We start from the raw sequence: 19,640 nt of genomic DNA, 5'->3' as shown, positions 1-19,640 counted from the left end.
GGAGGCAAGCAACCTACCAGAGACAGAGTTCAGAACACTTGTCATAAGAATGTTCAAAGAACTTTGTGAGAACTTCAGTAAAGAGATAGCAAGCATAAAAAAAGACATAGAAAGCATAAAAAAGAATTAGGCTGGGTCTTGTAATATAATGTAATATAATATAATTTATAATATAATATAATACCGGGTCTTATACTAATTTTTGCTCCAAAAGATGCATTAGAGCTGATTGTTCGGCTAGGTCTTATTTTCGGGGAAACAGGGTAGTAACTTATAAGGGAGCTCCTAGAAGATTGTCAGCTGATTTCTCAACAGGAACTTTGTAAGCCAGAAGGGATTGGCAGGGAATAGTCAAAGTGATGAAAAGCAAGGATCTATGAGGTCAGACAATTAAATTAGAGAACTCATCCTAGAAAAAGTGCTACATACCTCATTGCTGAATATCACTACAGTCACCTCCGAAGTCCTCCTCTTGGGAAGCTATGGACCAACGCCAAAGCCTAGTCCACCCTTCAAAGCAATTTTAGAACTTTTTTTCTGGAATGGCCATCAGAACATCGTATTACCCTTGATATCCCGAATGTCAGCAAAATGTCTTCCTTTCAATATTTCCTTTATTTTGGGGTAAAGAAAGAAGTCATTGGGGTCCAGATCAGGTGAGTAGGGAGGGTGTTCCAATATAGTTATTCGTTTACTGGCTAAAGACTCCATCACAGACAGTGCCGTGTGAGCTGGTGCATTGTCGTGATGCAAGAGCCATGAATTGCGAAAAGTTCAGGTCGTCTACATTTTTCATGAAGCCTTTTCAGCACTTCCAAACAGTAAATTTGATGAACTGTTTGTCCAGTTGGTACAAATTCATATGAATAATCCCTCTGATATCAAAAAAAGATTAGCAACAGTATTGCAACAAGTTCACGAACTTAATTGTCAGACCTCATATACCACCAAATTACTGGAATTTAAATATATACTGAGGAGGTATTTATCCAAAGAAACCCAAAACACTAATTCAAACCCCTATGTTTGCAGAAGCGCAATTCACAATAGCCGAGCTATGCAAACAACCAAAATCCCCATCAATAGACAGTTGGGTAAATTGTGGTACATTTATACAATGGAGTATTACTCTGCTATAAAAAGAATGAAATCTTAACATTTGCTACCACATGGATGGACCTAGAGAATATTATGCCAAGTGAAAGTCAGACTGAGAAAGACAAATACCATATGATCTCACTTATATGTGGAATCTAAAGAACAGAACAAATGAGCAGACAAAATAGAAGTAGACTCACAGATACAGAGAAAAAACTGAGAGTTGCTAGATGGGAAGGGGTTGGGGAATGGGGGAGAAGGTGAAGGGATTAGAAAGTACAAATTGGTAGTCACAAAATAGTCACAGGGATGTGAAATACAGTAGGAGGAATATAATAATGTTGTAAAGACTATGTAGGGTGTCAGATGGGTACAGGACTTATTGGGGAGATCAATTCATAGATTATATAAATGCCTAACAACTACACTGTACACCTGAAATTAATATAAAATAATATTGAATGTCAACTATAATTAAATATATACACATATATGCATGTGTGTGTGTATATTCACAGGACATAAAGTACAGCATAGGGAATATAGTCAATGGGATTATAACGGCTATATACGATGTCAGAGGGGTAGTAGACTTGTTGGGGTTATCACTTTGTGAGGGGTGTAAATGTCTAATCATTATGTTGTTTTGTACACCTGAAACTAATAAAAAATTATTCAAAAAAATAAATATATACCAAGGAGAAATCAAAGCACCTCCTATATCAGATACAAGGAGTAACACACTTGTTATGGTGCTCAACGCAGGTTTTAGTATCTAGAAGCCATTTTTTGAATGGATGATTAATTTAATTGCTTAAATAAAGGATAGCAAAGCTCTTGAGTTCTAATGCATGGTTACAATTTTATATAATTCAGAATATGGGTGTTTCTCTAGCTCTCTCTTTTCCCCAGTGTTGCTGGTCAACATATCAAAAGAAAAATGATGGCGAATTTGAATGGCAACAGAAAGAGTAAAATCTGTACTTTTCAAAGTATAACCCTCCCCCACCCTCCAGTAATTATTCAACTGTGTAAACCAATACAGCTTCAATATTTATTAAAAGTGGGTGTTTTAGACATGACTCATGACCCCCAAAATCCAAATAATGAACTGAAAGCTGTAACAGCACAATAAGAATCTCTCTTCAATACTATCCCTACTTTTTTTTTTTAATCTTTGGGCTACCCCTAGCATAAGAAGTGTACTCAGAAACATTGCATTTCTAACACTAGTTGTTTTGTAATTTAATCCTTCCATAAAGAGAGCACATAATATGAAGAGCATGGAAGTTTCCAATGAGAAATATTGCCATCATCTCCAACTCCGAATGTCAGAGCAAGTCTTCTCTTTTTATCCATTTGTTTCTTGAGAAGTTTTGTTGCTTTCAAACCTTAAGCAATCTAGAAACACTTTGAAGAGTTTATAGGAAATACAGGATTATAAACTAAGTTTTCTATCATCTGCTTTAAGTAACAATTTGTTCATCAGCAATAGACTGATGGAATGTTAGTTGAATTTACTGGCTGGTTTAATTGTAAAAAGACACATAACTGGCGAGGATTTATAAGAACTTTAATATTATAACATGTGACCCAATATTTGCATTTTTTCCAGCTGGAGCTCTGAAGCTGCTTGCAGAGCATAACTTTGCCTTTGGGGCCCCAAAACTGCCTGCAGAGCAAGCAGCCCCCCTTGTGCTGATTGTACTATTAAATCAATTATACTCCTTGCATTGTTGTTAAATAATAGTCTCTGTACCTTAACTGTGTGATCAAATTCAGATTGTTTGTTCTACAGGCCTGGGCTGAAACTAGAATGCTGATAAGTGGGTAATCATATATTACCCATTATTCTCATCTCAAAACCCCATTTGCTTGACCTCTGAGGCAGCCGATCATTGAAAATCCAGTTACCCCCACCAATCAGAAAACAAATGAAGTAAGTTTACTGTCTTGTTTGCCCTCGCAACCCATCTCTGAGTATCCTTGCTACTTTTACATTAATAAACCCTGGCCTATACCCTCCATTTTGGAACATGTCTTCAGTTCATACTGTTAAATAGAACAAGGGTCACAAGTTCTGGGCCCATTCGTACTAAACGTTATTCTTGCTAAATGTTAAAATGTAGCACAGTATTTTTCAGGCCAGTGAAAACAGGATGAGTTTAACAGGAACCCAACCAGAGAAGTGGAGCCAACTGCAAAGAAGAAATCAATCTGTAACTGATCAAACAGTGCATATAAGCAATGGCTAAGTCTACCTTTGGGGGAACACCTTTGGATGTGAATCCCTGTCTCTTCTTGCTGCAAATTAGTAAAACTACCCAACGACAACCATATCCCGGTTTTTTTGTTTTGTTTTTCATTTTTTATTTTTTTAGTTTCAGGTGTACAAAACAATGTAATAGTTAGACATTTATCATTTATATTCCTCACACAGTGATAACCTGCCTCCCCCCAGTCTTCTACCCCTCTTGACATCGCATACAGCCATTACATTCCATTGTCTCTATTCCTAATACTGTACTCCACTTCTTGTATATATAAATATATATATATATATATATATAATTATAGTTGACATTCATTATTGTTCAGCTTCAGCTTCAGGTGTACAGTGCAGTGATCAGGCATCTACATGATCCCTGAGGTGGTCTCCCTACTAAGACAAGTGTCCATCAGATACCCTATAAAATCTTTACATTATTGATTACATTCCCCAAATTGTTCTTGTCTGGAACACTCCAAGTGGCGAAGCTCTAGAGTCTGGTAACACATTTGCCAACTCACATTTGGGACTCTCCTAAAAGGAGTCCCTGTCTGCCTGGTGTGGATGCTTGGTAAAGTTGTCTGCAGCGGCAGCCCATGAGGGGCTTACTCGCCTGCATCTCTGCTGGACTGGGGGTCTCTTCCGTAGGAGACTCCCACTTGATGTTGACCACGACAGCTGCCCCAGTCCACCTTGACAGCGAAGCGAAGTGGCCACCTGAACCTGTTTCACTCAGTGCTTCGAAAGGAAGGCAGGCAGGTCGGCCCCTGTGGCCACTTGAATTAGTTTCTACTCCCGTTTTGGGTATAGGGTTGTCGAAAGGACAGTTTCATTTCTAGTGCGTGCCTGGTTACAGGTTAGTGGGACAGCAACTCTCTCCGGGATACTGGATTCAGGGCCTGACATAGGTCTAACTCTGAAAGGCTGAGGAATGCCTGAGGGACAATCCAAGACATCCTCAGGTGACAATCTCTGGTCCGGTTGTCTGGTTGTCAGGGAACCCTGGGTCACTCATAGTGTTTTCAGTGGGCTAGAGGTTGTGGGATGTCCTCCAGGAGTTGGATCGTGTTCTTCGTGTGCCCTTGTTTGTCTTATATATAAATGTGCTGGCTATGGGAAACTCAAATTCCATCCCCGAATGCACCCTTTTGGGGTGCATTCTCCAGAACTGGATAAAAAGAGCTCTGTTTCTTGGACTTAAAAAAATTAAGCACTTGTATTGTTAAGTCCGGGAATCTTTCACCCCTCAGAAAGACAGAGACACACACGACAATGCAAGTCACACAGCGAGGTTTATTTCCAGCTAGCTGGGGTCCCCGTCTCTGCCCGATGCAGTGGGTTTTAACAAAGGACCCCTAGCCTACAAAGCTAAGGGTTTTTATAGCAGTTCTAAGGTGCTTAGTAATCACTAAAGTCTTAGGGAGTACAGTATGGACTTCAATTCTCACATAACTAAGACATTCTGTAATTTCAAAAGTCTTAGGGAGTGCAGATTGTGCTATGCTTCAAGAGTTTACAATAGATACGTTTCAAAAGCTTCCATATCAGGAGATAAAACATCTGGTCTCTATGCCCACATCCTGGAACTAACAATTAGGCCATTAGGTTGTTTTAAGCTCAAGGCTGTTAGGCTGTTAATCTTACTCTGACTTTAAAGTAACAGTTCTTGAGCCCAGGGCTGCCAGGGCTGTTAACCCTATCTTAACCGTAAAGCGGCAGTCCTTATGCTAACAGTCCCTTACAGTATAAATGAAGAACTCGAACACATGGGTCATAGCAGGAAACTGCCGGTCCTGTCCAAGGCAGCCTTGTTCCAGGCTGCATGCAAGTCTGTTTGGATTTGGTAGACATTGTTTTCTCTGTGCAGCTTCTTTGCTTCTTCAGGTTTATTATGTAAAATCACATTTGTTACTTTATACACATAAGCTCTTCCGCACAACCCTTGCCCTGCGAGGAGTGCACGTTCTGCAGCCAGGGTGGGACTTAAAATGGGAAAGGCACCCAAGCCTTGCAGTTCCCTCAACAGCAACAAGGTTTCCATCAGGCAGGCTGCACCACCTTCACTGAAGTGGACCAGCAAATGAGCTCAAGTAGAGGTGATCTGGGATAGAAGAAAGGAACTTTTGCCTAGAAGACAAGCAAGACTGCACAGCAAAGTTTGGCTATGGGACTAAGGGGCCAGTCTACAGCTAATGGTGTAAAGATGAATGAGGTGTGATTAAACAACATGGTTCAGTCAGTCGGCTGAGAGCTACAGTTGATGGACGGTGTATTTTAAAGATGTGTTTTACTGTAAAAAATTATTTTTATTTAAATATCCCTGGCTTTCTACACCTGCAGTCCAAAGGCCCAGCCAGGACCCCTTGGATATTCTAACTCCACAATAGATAAATCTCAGTAAGTACTATTCACCTAATAAGGCTAATCAAAGCTTTTTCTATCATAATGCCTTTTTCACCCTATAAAAAACACTCAGTTTCTCTAACATAGTTTAGATTTCATACTTTTACTACAACATCAATAAATTTGTTATTTCTTACATTATTAAATAACAAATTCCTATAATATTGAAGCTAGAGGGCAACTAACCCACCTATTCATTTTAAAGATGAGGAAACTCATACCAGAGATATTACTAACTTGTCACAAGTTTCTAGAATTCAATTCTTTTTTACGTCAACAAATTAAACTACACTTCTTCCTCAGGTATCTGACTAGATGAACTGATAAGCAGAACATAGTATCACTAGTTTGTGACTTGGGTTGTTTCAGGTATAATTCAGTTCATGTGATTTCTATGAAAGTTTCTGTTGAAACTAATTCTGGCTGCACAACTCTATGATGGCAAATGAAAAGATGACAACAAAATACTCCATTGAATACTTAAAATAAGGTGCTCCATTTTAATGTGTAAATTATGTAAATCAGAGAGGAATTTAGGAAAATTTCTTAAGAAATAACAACTTTAGGTAGGCAATTGTAAGGAAGATAACAGTCATGCACGCCAAGGCCACGTGATTCTTCCACAGGCCCCAAGGTGAGAGGTCGATGCCCTGGTTTATCAAGAATTCCTCGCCAGTACAGCTGAAATGCAACAGAAACAGAATGTGACTTCATCCTCACCATCTGTCCAACTTCACTCAATATATTACTGTTCCTTCGTTAAAGAAGCCCTATAGGTTATCAAGCCTTAAATAACTATCCCTTCATATAAAATAGATAACAACAAATGCTTACAATTCTCCTAGGTATTATGCTAAGTAACCTGCACATGACACTTCAGTTAATTCCTAAAACAACTCAATGGGGTCGATATTATACACATTCAATACATAAAAAGACTAAGATTTAAGGAACTTAGCTTCACAGACTCACACTTTGAAGTAGGTTGCCTCTCTAGACTCATTTGTTTCCAAATCTGTGATGCTGCTCTCTTCAAAGGGCAGAAACATTTACCAAGTAATTTTTCACTTACTCCTGATGGGGAAAACCTCAGCTTTAACACATGACATCTAGCGCTCTCACAAATATGATCAATGCCCTGTAGGGAACTCATTACCCACAAACCACCCATACAAAAGAAGGCAGGCTAAGAATTCCAACTAGGAGGAGAGGCGAGGAAGGGCTTCCTGCCACAGCTGTACTTGCTCAGCTCTTGCACCAAGAGTGGAATGAGCATCTCAGAGGCTCGGCGACAAGACCTCACCAGCAGGCCCCGTAATCAGGTGTAGGCCTTGTAGCTGGAGGAGGGCAGGATGCAGTACCTGCCACAGGTGAGACAAGCCCCGGTACTAAAAATACCTGGTACAGTAGCAAAATTACCTGGTACCATTTTTGTATGACTGTTGGCATTTACTAGTTCCAAAACAAATGTCATACCCAGATCAAAAGAGGATGAGTGGGCAGAATAAAGAAAACTTCTCTTCATACAGGTTTCTGGCAATACACTGACCCTTGAACAACACGGGGAGGGTGGTTAGAGACACTGACACTCCCCACAGACTAAAATCCACATAACTTTTGACTCCCCCTTAATTTAACTATTAATAGCCTACTGTTGACTAGAAGTCTTACCCATAACATAAACAGTTGATTGACACATATTTTGTCAGTTATCTATATTATATACTGTATTTCTACAATAAAGTAAGCTAGAATAAATGTTATTAAAAAATCATGAAGAGAAAATACATTTACTGTATTTACTGAAAAATATCTGCATATAAGTGAGATTAAATCCATGTTGTTGAAGGATCAACTCTACTCCAAAATAGCAATTTGTGCTATTATTCAAAATTATTTCTGTTCTATTGGAATGGTCATGAGACTTAGAATACCAGCATTCTCTTTTCTCTCATTAATTAATGTACCAAAATCAAACCATTAACAACAATTACTGAAAAGGAAAGTGTTATAAACATGCATTTGTTTTGATATTTCTGTTTTATTGACATTACACAAAAAAATGAGTTTTCCTTCTCAGCTTACTGGAATATGTGTTTCTTTCCCTGGATTAACTAATAGTACTAATTATCCTTTGACAGGTAGTATTCCATGTAAGTTTAAAAATAAAAACAAAAACTGTCCAGAGTTAGATTTCACGATGTCTCATAAACGGAGGAGGAAGGGGCACGTGCCAGGAGTGTGGCAGGAAAAGGTTCACCCCTTTCCGCTTCTGCTGCCCTTTGAGCTCTTACTCCTGACCATGGGTTGGGCTCCCAGGAAGCCATGTTTGTGGATCCACACACTTCACATGAGACATACAGAGCGGATACTGCAAGGCGTTGCTAAAACACCAAAGCAGCTCATTTCAAACTCAAATGTTCTGAAAATCAAAATTCACACCCACAATCAAAACAGCAAAAGGAACATTTAAAGGTTCCAATACAAACAACATATAAGAACCATTTCTCCAACATAAATACAATCTGACTGTAGTAGAATACCTACAAATTGTACAGCACTTTCACATGCATTAATAAACAACTCGCTTTACAGATAAGAAAACTTAGCCTCACAGCAGTCACAGACCTGAAGGGACTCACACCAGTTCTGAGCCCAGTGGCCTTTCTACATCACACCACACAGTAAGCAAACCCATTATGGCACTGAGTGTAAACTTACATGGCAAAGCTACAGGTATTGTTTACTGTTGTTACATTGAGTCCTGGGCAGAAGTTCTGTCCCAAAAATTCATTATGCTGCAAAGCCTGAAACACAAGGGGGAGCAGGGAAAGGGAAACTATTTTTAAATTTCAAAAAGTTTCCAAAAAGTTATCGCAATCTCATCCTCCTAGTTTAACTTGACTGTTATTTCTGAAAACAAACCAAACATCACATGCAGTCTTTGTCACGCCAAAGCAACTACAATGAGTTTTCCTGGCAATCAAGAGGTCTAATGATGGGATTTTGGCTTTTCATACAAAAGAAATAAAGTATTTGGCCAAGAGGGGAGACCTCGGGTTTTGTTACCCCAGAGGTCCTGCCTCCTTTCTCCCCAATGTTGTAACCCTATAAATAGTCTCATTAAAATGTTACAGTGGTGCTCAATGACTATTGTTAATTCATGGTAACATTTTTCACATCATTCTTGTTCGTTGTAATCAAAAGCACTTATAATTCTTGCAAGTCTGAAACTCAATCATATTAAGACACAGACATTTTTCTTTGGAATGGTTTAGATTTTCAGGCAAATAGTTGCTGTGTAGATTCTCAAGCAAATAATGGATGTGAATATTATATGGTCTTGGTATTGCTTCTAACGTGCCTTTCAATATAAAACACGTATTCTAAGGAGGAAGACTGGGCCCTATGGAAGGGAGTTGAGAAGACCTAAAGCACCACCCGCTGGGGAAGAGGGGTGTCTGAGAAATGGAATATCCATTACAGTGATTTTTCGGAGCCCAACAAAACTGATGTGAAACTGAAAACAAACAAACAAACACAAAAAACAAGTATTCTAGGTTTCCATCCTCTCATTCATTTACTTATTGAACTGAAAAGTGACTACATTCTTAAAAAATCAAGTGGTCAATCTTTCTCTTTCACTATGACATATATCCCCACCTTTCACCTCAAACAGCAGGGTGACTGGGGAAAACTCGGGTGATCATCACGGTGACCTAAGGCTTAATAGAAAACTCTCCTTCATTGGTCCCCAAATGATTTCCTGGGACACCTCCAAGTCCTTGTCTGGGGACATAAGATGGTCAGGCTTTATTTTGGTTGTTCCTAGCTTGGGAACAATGAACCAGCCATGGTAATAGAAGAGGAAAACTTACCGCATAGCCGTACCGAGGAATGCTGAAGTACTGAAGCCATGACAGCCACGGCACTATGGTTCTGAGATTGACCAACAGCCCGGAAAAGATCTACAAAGAGCAAATATGAAGAATCAAGACTGGTGGAGTGATTTCATGAAGAATTCTAGAGAATACCCTCTTTAGGTCCCGTACAACCTTGTAAACATTTCTCCTGGGGCCTAGTCTTTCTGGAAATTCTGTCGACTCATCTGAAGATTCAGCATATATTCTTTGCATGTGTACTTCTCTCTGTAGCTGAGGCTGCTTATGGTTTTAAAGGAATGACAATATGTCTCTGTTTCCTTTAATTAGAAGATCCTTGTGACGGCTTTACTTTCTCTGTGACTGCACGCAATGGAAGGTCCATAAGTACTGCCTGTTCTAATGATACGACTGCTGTACATTCCCACCAACAGACATAATGAACATATCCTGAGCCCCTCATGCCCCTCTCTACTTCATAACACAGCAAGTTTTGTTATTTACAGGGTTTGCATTCTATCTCCCAATGACAGTAGGGATAATTTGGGGTTCAGAACGCATGCCTAAAGTAACCCATAGCCTAGACTGCTACACGGTATAACGTGGTGAAGTATAGCATAAAACATGGTAACACCTTCATTTAAAGCAACAAAAAGCAGTATTGCAATGGAGACCCCAGGAAGGACCGCTCCAGCAACAGACGGGTACATAAGAGGTTCATACAAAACTTCTCCTCACTGGCACTGCCATGGGGGACGGGCATAACAATGACAATGCTGCTGGTGTCACTACATACGTTTTAACTTGATCTAACCAAGTGTTTAATATATAACAGCTCCCAGTAAAATACGGTTTTATGAGGGGCTTTAAAAGTTCTCTATATAAACCATTACAAAATAATAAATCAAAGCCCCTAATATCTCAAACAAAACATTTTTATATATCAAAGGACATTTTATTTATTAGATGACATTATAGGAAATATACAGAAGGTTTCTCACTTTCTCAATAATGTTTAGACGGGTAGTTTTCAATAGCAATAGTTTGTGCTAATTACCAACTTTTCAAACTTTTCTGCTACTCCTACTCTAGCAGAAAGGACTTGTGCCATAAGTAAATAGGCTAAGCATTCCTGTTTACTTCATGTAGGAGGGGAAATGTGACAACTGGTTCCTTTCACCTGCACATTCACCTATGTTTGTGCAAAGTTTAATGGCATGTAAACTTAGAATTAAGTAGTCATTTAAAAAAAAAGTAAGATACAAGAGCATATCATGAACTCAGAAAGGAGGAGACGTAGAACTGTGTAGACGTGGGAATTTTCAGTATTTTTAAAACACCCGTTTTCAAAATATAGGAGGGACCCAAGACACACAACCTACGTCACATACTGTTCTATTTCTCATGGAGCTTAGCTTTTCCCCTGGAAAGTATTTGATCCATCCAAACCATCTCAGCTACTGGTTAAATAAGCCCTCAGTTTTCTAACACCATCAGTGAACATTCCAGTCAATTAAGCTGTCGTTTTCACGAGGAAATCTTCTGATGAAAATTTTTCTGGTTTTTGAAGTTCCCATTTATCAAGGTTTCACTACATGTCACCGAGAACATACTTAAAATCTCATTTGTAACATGCTCACTAAAGTTAAGTAACTACATTAGGACAGTAGCAAAAAAGTCTGGGTCAGGTCAAGAAAAAGCTGGTACCTTCCCTAATATGATCTATACTTTAATATATGGCTTCCTTAAAGGCAACAGTCCCATTTACAGAACACTTCATGCAGGTTTTCCATGAAGGGCAGACTACCAGGAAGGAACGAGAGGCAATAATTACTTCTCAGAGAAGCACAGTTTCTACTCACCATCATAAACACAAAAGAGATGGTCATGAGAAGTGTTGCTATGGATACCACACTCTGACCTGCTGCTATGGCCAGTGCCATAGAACTGGCCGAATAAGCCACCATCATGAGAGTAAACATCATGATGAAGAAGGACTCCACCACTGGTTTCAATCCTTAGGAAGACAGAAGGGGTTAATCCAACTGCCTAGGTCACTGTGTATCTCGGATTGTTTATTGTGCAAATAGAACTCTTTTTTGAGAAACTGGTAAAGGAATGAAAAAATTCATCCCCTATCAAACCATCCTGGGTCACTAATTTCATTGATCTCCCCCCACCCCATATAATTGCATAAAATGATCATACAATTTTCTATTTTATACTTACTGCATTAGCACTTTGCCATGTAACACCTATGCTTCTTTATGGGGAATTATTAACAATTTCTGGGTGCCTGAGATGGAGATCTGGAGGCAGCACACCTGGCCAGAATTCTACTGGCTTCTCTTCAGAGAAGGAGAATTGTCAGGAGCACACCCTTTTCACCCAGACATCACCACATTATTCAGTGTTTGCTGTAACTGTGTTGGTGAAGAAACTGGGAACACGAGGATTACGTGAGCTCCCAGTAGTTTCACTACCTGAGGGAGAACCTCAGAACCCAAGTCTCTGAGACAAAGTACCACAGAGCTTGGGGTTGAGGATGGCGTGAAATTACATTTCATAAAAGTGCATTATAAACTATAATGGGCTACAATTATGAAGATTTTGGAACAGCCATAAGACCACCAGTCAGGATTCTGAGGATCTAGATAATATGCCTAATTCTTTATGACACACCTCTCATTTGTAAAATGAAAGTATAAACTATATCAGTGAATCTTCTCTTACAGAGCGTTGATACAAATACATGTATTTCTGGTATAAGTGTGTGAATCAGGAAATATATGCATATTCCGAGACAGTGAGCCTGGGTGAAGCCTAAACGCAATGCACAAATGAATCTGTCTACATTTATCAAACAACTCCTTTATTGAACTACTATGCTCCAAAAGTTGCTACCTTTCACTACCTTTATATATATATATATATATACACATACACATACATACATACATACATATACACATAAGAGTATAAACAGATAGGTAATAAAAATCCCAGCTCCAGCTCCCCTCTCATAGTCTCAAATACTTTCATGAATTCTTTCCATGTCCGTAAATGACACGTATTGCTTCTCAGTAAAATATAGTTCTATAAATAGGTTTAAGAGTTAGGTTGGGAAAAGTCATAACAAAAATGTCCTCGAGACCAGATTTCAGAGTGTGCAAAACAGATAGATGCTTCCTTATCTCATGGCTTGGTTTATAGTTTGGGGAACCAAAAACATGCTTGTGAAAAGAAATTAGCTTCCCCTCACATTGGAGACTAAACACACATACTTTTTTATTGCTTACCTAACAAGAAGTATGTGATACAAGTAAATATAATACTTGGTAACATCCTCATGGGTAGTAAATCAGATAATAGTTTTCCAAAGAAATAAGATGACACTCTGTAGTAGCCACTGATATATTCATGTCTAAAAAACAAAAATTCAGACCATACACCCACATTAGTTTAAGAAGGCGCAGACCAGATGATGAAAACACTTGCTGTACAGATTTCTGTGGCCACCAGGGGTCTAACAGACACCTTCTCACATCCTGCAGGTTTACCCACCCCTTTCACCCAGTCAGCATCAGGCACCACCTTAGGTGCCCTCCCCTGGGACATCGTCCCGCCAAGCTCTGTGCAATGACCCCTCTTCTCCCTCCTAATGGCATCCACTTTGCCCTTGGGGACCCCGACTCCAGGTAAACAGGTTCTGCATCTCCTCCCTCTTCTGACACTGGCTCACATGAAGAAGAGCACGTCAGCCGCTGATCCCAGTGGTCAGAGAGGGTTTTCTTTCTCCCCACTTCTGATTGTGAAGAAGGTGGCACTGCTATTCTCCACACCCCCAAGTGCCACTTCTGTTAACTAATCTCTGGTTACTCCTTCCATGTCATGAAGAAAAAGAAAAGGGCACTTGCCTGTCAATGATCATGCCTGACAATCCTATCTCCCTGTCAGCTATCAAATCCTATCGTTTACCCTCTGAAGTCCTAGATCCTCCTCTTCCCGTGATTCCAAACTCTTCCACCAATATCTTCATTCTTTCCTCAAGCATAAAATATGGGGAAGTCTCTTCAAATTTGAAAAACACAACAAACAAAACAGCCTGCACTTTATTTCAAGGCTGACTTCTGGCTCTTTCCATTCTCCCTTCTACTGAGGGCTAAGCTTCCTCTATATTCTTTGTCATCTTTACCCACCCACCTTCTGCAAACTTTTCTTGTGAAGGTCATCATGACTTCGTATTTACTGAAAACAAAAGATCCTTTGCAGCCTCTTTATTTCGTGCTTTCTCTGCATCATTTGCATTTGCTGACTATGCCCTAATCTTGAACCTCCTTTTTCCTTTGGTCTCAGGCCCCACATGCTCCTGCTTTTCCTTCCAGTCTCTGGCTGCTTTTTCTCAATTAACACTAGTCATCCCCAGGAAGCAATCTGGGGTCTGAAATTGGATGTGACCAGTTTGAGCAACAGTCCCGACACTGGACAGCCCCCTTTCAGAACAGAGACATACTCACATAAAGAGCTTCTTCTCGACCACAAAGAGCTCTACAGCTGAAATACTGCTGAAACACTGGTTGGTTGTCAAGAAGAAGAGCACCCCGGCTCTGCGATGAGAAAAAGGGAATGAAAGGTCTGCATCAATTACACATCCCTGCATCAATTTCCTACCTGTGATACTCTATCCTCAAATGATGTAATATTAAACAACTATTCTGGTTAAAACAGAGAGGGAAGTGTGAGCCCTTTCAGGTCTTGCACCATCCCTGTGTCTCCTCACGGTGCCCTTGGGACTCTATATAGCACAGTTTGAAATTCAGGGTTCTGGGTTACCATGGATTGAAGTGTGTTCTCCCAAAATCCCTATGTGGAAGCCCTAATGCTCAACGTGATGATACCATGTTTCCCTGAAAATAAGACCTAGCAGGACAATCAGCTCTAATGCGTCTTTTGGAGCAAAAATTAATGTAAGACCTGGTCTTATTTTACTATAAGACCAGGTATAATATAATATAATGTAATGTAATGTAATGTAATGTAATGTAATGTAATGTAATGTAATGTAATATAATATAATAGTACCTCAGTTTTCAAACGTCTCTGTGGACGAACATTTCAGTTTACGAATGCCATAAATTTTATGTATCTATGGTATCATTAGATAGTAAAATTCATGCTAAATTTGCAGTTTTCAGGGTTGATTTTAAAGGTCGGGAACAGATTAATCCATTTTGCATTACTTTCTATGGGGGAAACCATGCCTCGGTTTTTGAAAGTTTCAGAACTCGAACAGTCTTCCAGAACGGATTACGTTTGAAAACCCAGGTACCACTGTATAATAATATAATAATAATAGTAATATAATATATAATATAATATAAAACCGGGTCTTATATCAATTTTTGGTCTAAAAGACACATTAGGGCTGATTGTCCGGCTAGGTCTTATTTTCAGGGAAACATGGTAGTTAGAGGTGTTGTCTTTGGAAGGTGATTAGGTTTAGATGAAGTCATGAGGGTGGGGTCCTCCTGAAGGGATTAGCACCCTTAGAAGGAAAGGGAGAGACCTCAGAGCACTGTCTGCATCATCGAAGACACAGCAGGAGGGGCAGCAAGCCAGCAGAGGGCCAACATCAGAGCCCGACCATGCTGGCACCCAGATCTCCAGAAGGGTAAGAAGTAACTTCTATTGTTTAAGCTACCCTGTTTGTGGTTCTCGTTATGACTCCCAAGCTGAGGATTACATAGGTGATAAAAGTACTATCACTTTGAATTTTAACTAACAAAAACACCGACTTCCAGTCCTAATGTATCAACCAAAAAATAGCCAAATAAAGCCTGCAAAGGTTAAAAAGCTTTATTAACCATTTCTTCAAAGTTGAGTCAAGAAACAAAGACATGAGGAGGCAAAATGAAAAACAGTGGAGGGAAACCTCTGTCATTACCTTACTACACACTTTGACAATACAATCATCAGCAAAATCTTGACAACCCATCGCCAACATGGTTTCCAATGCACTCAAAAAGAAAGCAAATCATGTTTATGAAGGAAAAATTAATTTGTGCATGTGTAAGAAAAGAATGACTATTAATGCTTCTCTCTTAGTAAAATAATTAAGGTTTAAAAAGGAAAGCACACAGTTTATTGACACTTTGATGGAAATATAAATTTTATGAAAGCATGACAACATCCCTGAAACGGTGGGCAAACAACTTCAATAGACATTTCTCCAAAGAAGACAGACAAAAGACCAATAACTACATGAAAAGATGCTCAGCATCACTAATCATTCGGGAAATCAAAACCTCAATGAGAAAACACGACTTCACAATAATTGGGGTGTCTATTATAAAGCAAGAAAAAAAAACAGATAATAACAAGTTGACCAAGTTGGAAAGAAACCAAACCCTGATACACTGTTGAGAATTGCAAAATAGTACAGCATTAGAAGACAGGATGGAGGTTATTCAAAAAAAAAAAAATGGAATTACGAAATGATCCAGTAACTCCATTCTCGGTATACACCCACAAGAATGTAAAGCAGAGACTCAAACAGATAGTTATCTGTACACACATGTTCCTATCAGCATTAATTACAACAGCCAAAAAGATAGAACAACCCAAGTGTCCATGGATAAACAAAATGTGATATATCCTTAAAATGAAACACTATTCAGACTTTGAAAGGAAATAATTCTGACATGTGCTACACCATGGATGAACCTTGAAGATATTATGCTAAGGGAAATAAGCCAGTCACCCAAGGACAAACACTGTATGATTCCACTTATATGAGATACCTAGAGGAGTCAAATTCAGAGAAAGAAAGTATAAAGGTGGTTTCCAGGAAATGGGGAAAGGAAAATGGAGAGTTTTTGTTTCATGGGTACACAGATTTATTTTGGGAAAATGAAAATAAATAAGTTCTGGAGTTGGATGGTTGCACAACAATGTAAATGTAATTAATGACTTAACAGTACACTTAAAACTGGTTACGATGTTAAATTCTATGTTCTCTGTATTTTATCACTATATATGTATATATGAAAATTAACTTTTCCATTAAGCTTTCAGCTCACTGACTTACCCTACTCTTCAATTTCTGCAGTACTATCTGAAATTCAAATTCTTGATAGATTCTTATAACCTTGAAAAAAGTAATAGGACTTTCTCAAAGTCAATATGCAAATTTACTTACCTATTCTGGATTCCCGTAGTGTCACTTTTAAGATCATAGAAAATGGCACCTATAATCAGTCCCAGGAAGATTGTTACAATTATCTTTTCCAAAAGAACAAAAAAAGGGAGGAAGAGTTTCAATTAAAAGTAAAAACTTAACACACTGTTTATTATGATAATATAATATATATGGCGATAATCAAATCTCTCAATTGAGATAGAAAATTAAATAGCTTGGCCAGAGTGCTTGGGAAAATGTAAAACTGTGTATAGTATATTACTAGTCTAAATTAAAATAAAAAATAACTTCTCTGTGTGTTGGGGGGCCTGTCAGGAGAACAAAGGAGACTACGGGAAAAGTTACGATTCCTCCCAGTGCTTCCGTGGCACTGGCAGTTCAGGGTCCAGTTCAGGCTACGGGTACTTGGAATGCCACACAGAGTAGGAGAGCAGTGCAAGCGATAACAGAGTCATTTCGGGAATAAAATCAACTTGAAGTGGCAATCATTTCTGGCCTGACCTCTAAAACTTTGCCGTACTGAACATGCAAAATTTGTATTTCAAGAGGTCAAGTGAAAACAGGATACCTTTACTCTTGACATTAAAACTAAATCAAAAATTTAAAGCACACATAAAATATCTAACAATGGAATTTTGCACAATAAGAAAGTAGGGGTGAGCTGGTGATGCCTGCCTATCCTCCTAGGGAGAGCCCATTGCATGGAAAAGTCACTGCATTGTCACTGTCACCAAAGCATTCAGTTAGCTTTCCCTGAGGGCTCCCAAGTGCTTCCATGACCCAGTCTCCTGTCACTTCTCCAGCAACTTCAGCCTGTAGGGCCCAAGGCCCACAGTGTAGAACTAAGACGCCAATTGTTTGCCATGCTGACCTACCATCACTTACTCAGTGTGTTGGATGAGTGCTAAGAAAACTAAGTAAACATCACTTATTTTCAAGATTGTTAAAATGGTCTCTGAAGGACACTTCTACCAGGAAAGGGTTAAGGGTTATATAATGATATAACATATTTAAGGAAATTTTAAAGTAAACAAAATATCTAACCTTGTGTCTTGGAACCTTCAAAGTTAAAAAAAAAAATCAGGACTACAAGTACAATGATATCAAGACTTGAAGTAACTTGTCAAGCACACCTTTGGCATGAAGCAAATCAAATTTAAATTGAAAAAGGATCATGATCTGTGAAGGCTAGTTTGTGAAGACCAGAGTCTGGAAAGAATATGATTTGAGACGGCCTTAAAAATTCCCTTGCTAATAAGACAGAAACATTTTTGAAAAAAATCTATTGCCCTGGCATATTTTAATTATCCTCAGAGAACACTGTACATCACGTCAACAGATCAAGGTTCCAAAACAAATTAGAATGATTCCATCAACATATAAGCATGCTCATGTATACACATCTATACTTTCACGCAGAATATTGAGACTTTTTAAACTGGACACTCCACATGCTTTGTTTCTTTTGCATTCGAACTTGATATCTTCTACTAACAGAGGATCGGGATTACCACTGGGATGTTTCCTACAGATCGCAAAGTTTAAAAGTATTTTCAAAGTCAGCTTTCAAACATACTGACAAAATGATGGACGGATAACTGATCTGGGTGGTGAACATACAGCGTGATATATAGATGATGTATTACAGAATTGTACACCTGAAACCTATATAACTTTACTAACCATTATCACCCCAATAAACTTTAATTAAAAATAATATTAATCCCACAATACTTTTATGCTATTACAAGTGCATCTATGTTATTCTTTCTTTCATTAATAGAAGAGAAACAAATAAAATAAACACTGAACGACAGAGCGACAAAGACAGTCTGTGTATCTGGCCTCTGTTTTGAATCGGAAAAAAAAAAAAAAGAAATTCCCTACGTATGTGATTCTAGCTTTGTTCAAATGTGTTTACCAACATTCTCAAGGTGAGTTCTGAGGGATGTTTAAGGCTGTCACTAAAAAAATTAATCCAGTCAAATGTTTAATATGCTAAGAGAAACAATGACTCTCCAATATATAATAATGCTTTCCAAAATGATTTGATCAGGAATACCTAGTAACAAAAAGTGAACATTAAATCTTTTTATATAGATAGCAATTCATTCCAACATCTTCCAAATACCTTTGGTAAAATGCATTCTCAGAAGCAAAGTCTGATTCACATAAATGACTAGTTCAAACATAAGTACAGCTTGTAAGACAACAGATACAAGATTTATGAGCTGGAAGCCATAAACATTTTAATAGCTACACATTCAAACACTTAGAGAACCAAATAACATACTTGGAAGATTAAAAACCCAAACCAGGGGTCAGTAAGCTATAGCACAAAGCCAAACAAGTACCGTTGGCGATTTCTGTTCACTCCACAAGATAAAAATGGTTTTTACCATTTTTCTGATAGTTGAGAAAAAAAAGAATATTTCCTACCACATCAAATTTGTACGAAATTCAAATTTCGGTGTCGACTGAATAGTTTAATTGGAGCACAGCCACATTCATTTGTTTATGTATTTTCTATGGCTGCTTTCTTGCTAAAATGGCAGAGTTGACAACCTGAGACAAAGACCGCATGGCCAGCAAAGCCTAAAATATTTATTATCTGGCCCTTTACAAAAATGGCTTGCCTATTTCTACCCTAAGCTAGTATAGCAGTATTCAAAAATCTGAACAAGGGCTGCTTCAGTTAAGCAGATGCTCAGGGACATGCAAGGTTCTATCTCTATTGTATGAGGTCACCACTGCTCTGAACATTTTGGAATTCCTTTTGTGGAACTGAGTT

General features: G+C 38.6%; 1 protein-coding gene across 4 annotated transcripts in view; it reads right to left on the bottom strand.

The window, feature by feature from the left end:
• Positions 1-6,247: 6,247 nt before the first annotated feature.
• The window catches only part of LOC109452252 (broad substrate specificity ATP-binding cassette transporter ABCG2), a 106,066-nt gene continuing 92,673 nt past the window's right edge, over positions 6,248-19,640 (bottom strand). For 3 of the 4 annotated variants that reach the window (XM_074323701.1, XM_074323695.1, XM_074323698.1), the window contains 7 exons: positions 16,850-16,932; positions 14,169-14,258; positions 12,951-13,075; positions 11,514-11,668; positions 9,649-9,738; positions 8,492-8,577; positions 6,248-6,451 (listed from right to left, as the gene is read on the bottom strand). In XM_074323701.1, the coding sequence (XP_074179802.1) occupies positions 6,304-6,451; positions 8,492-8,577; positions 9,649-9,738; positions 11,514-11,668; positions 12,951-13,075; positions 14,169-14,258; positions 16,850-16,932 (777 nt within the window). In that variant the 3' untranslated portion in view covers positions 6,248-6,303. The remainder of the gene's footprint in view (positions 6,452-8,491; positions 8,578-9,648; positions 9,739-11,513; positions 11,669-12,950; positions 13,076-14,168; positions 14,259-16,849; positions 16,933-19,640) is intronic. The other variant, XR_012493348.1, reaches the window with a different exon arrangement.

This window comes from Rhinolophus sinicus, linkage group LG02, assembly GCF_036562045.2.
Source record: "Rhinolophus sinicus isolate RSC01 linkage group LG02, ASM3656204v1, whole genome shotgun sequence".
In the NCBI taxonomy this organism is placed as follows: domain Eukaryota; kingdom Metazoa; phylum Chordata; class Mammalia; order Chiroptera; family Rhinolophidae; genus Rhinolophus; species Rhinolophus sinicus.
The sequence above is the reverse complement of the archived record's forward strand: the minus strand, read 5'-3'. Positions and strand labels throughout refer to the sequence as shown.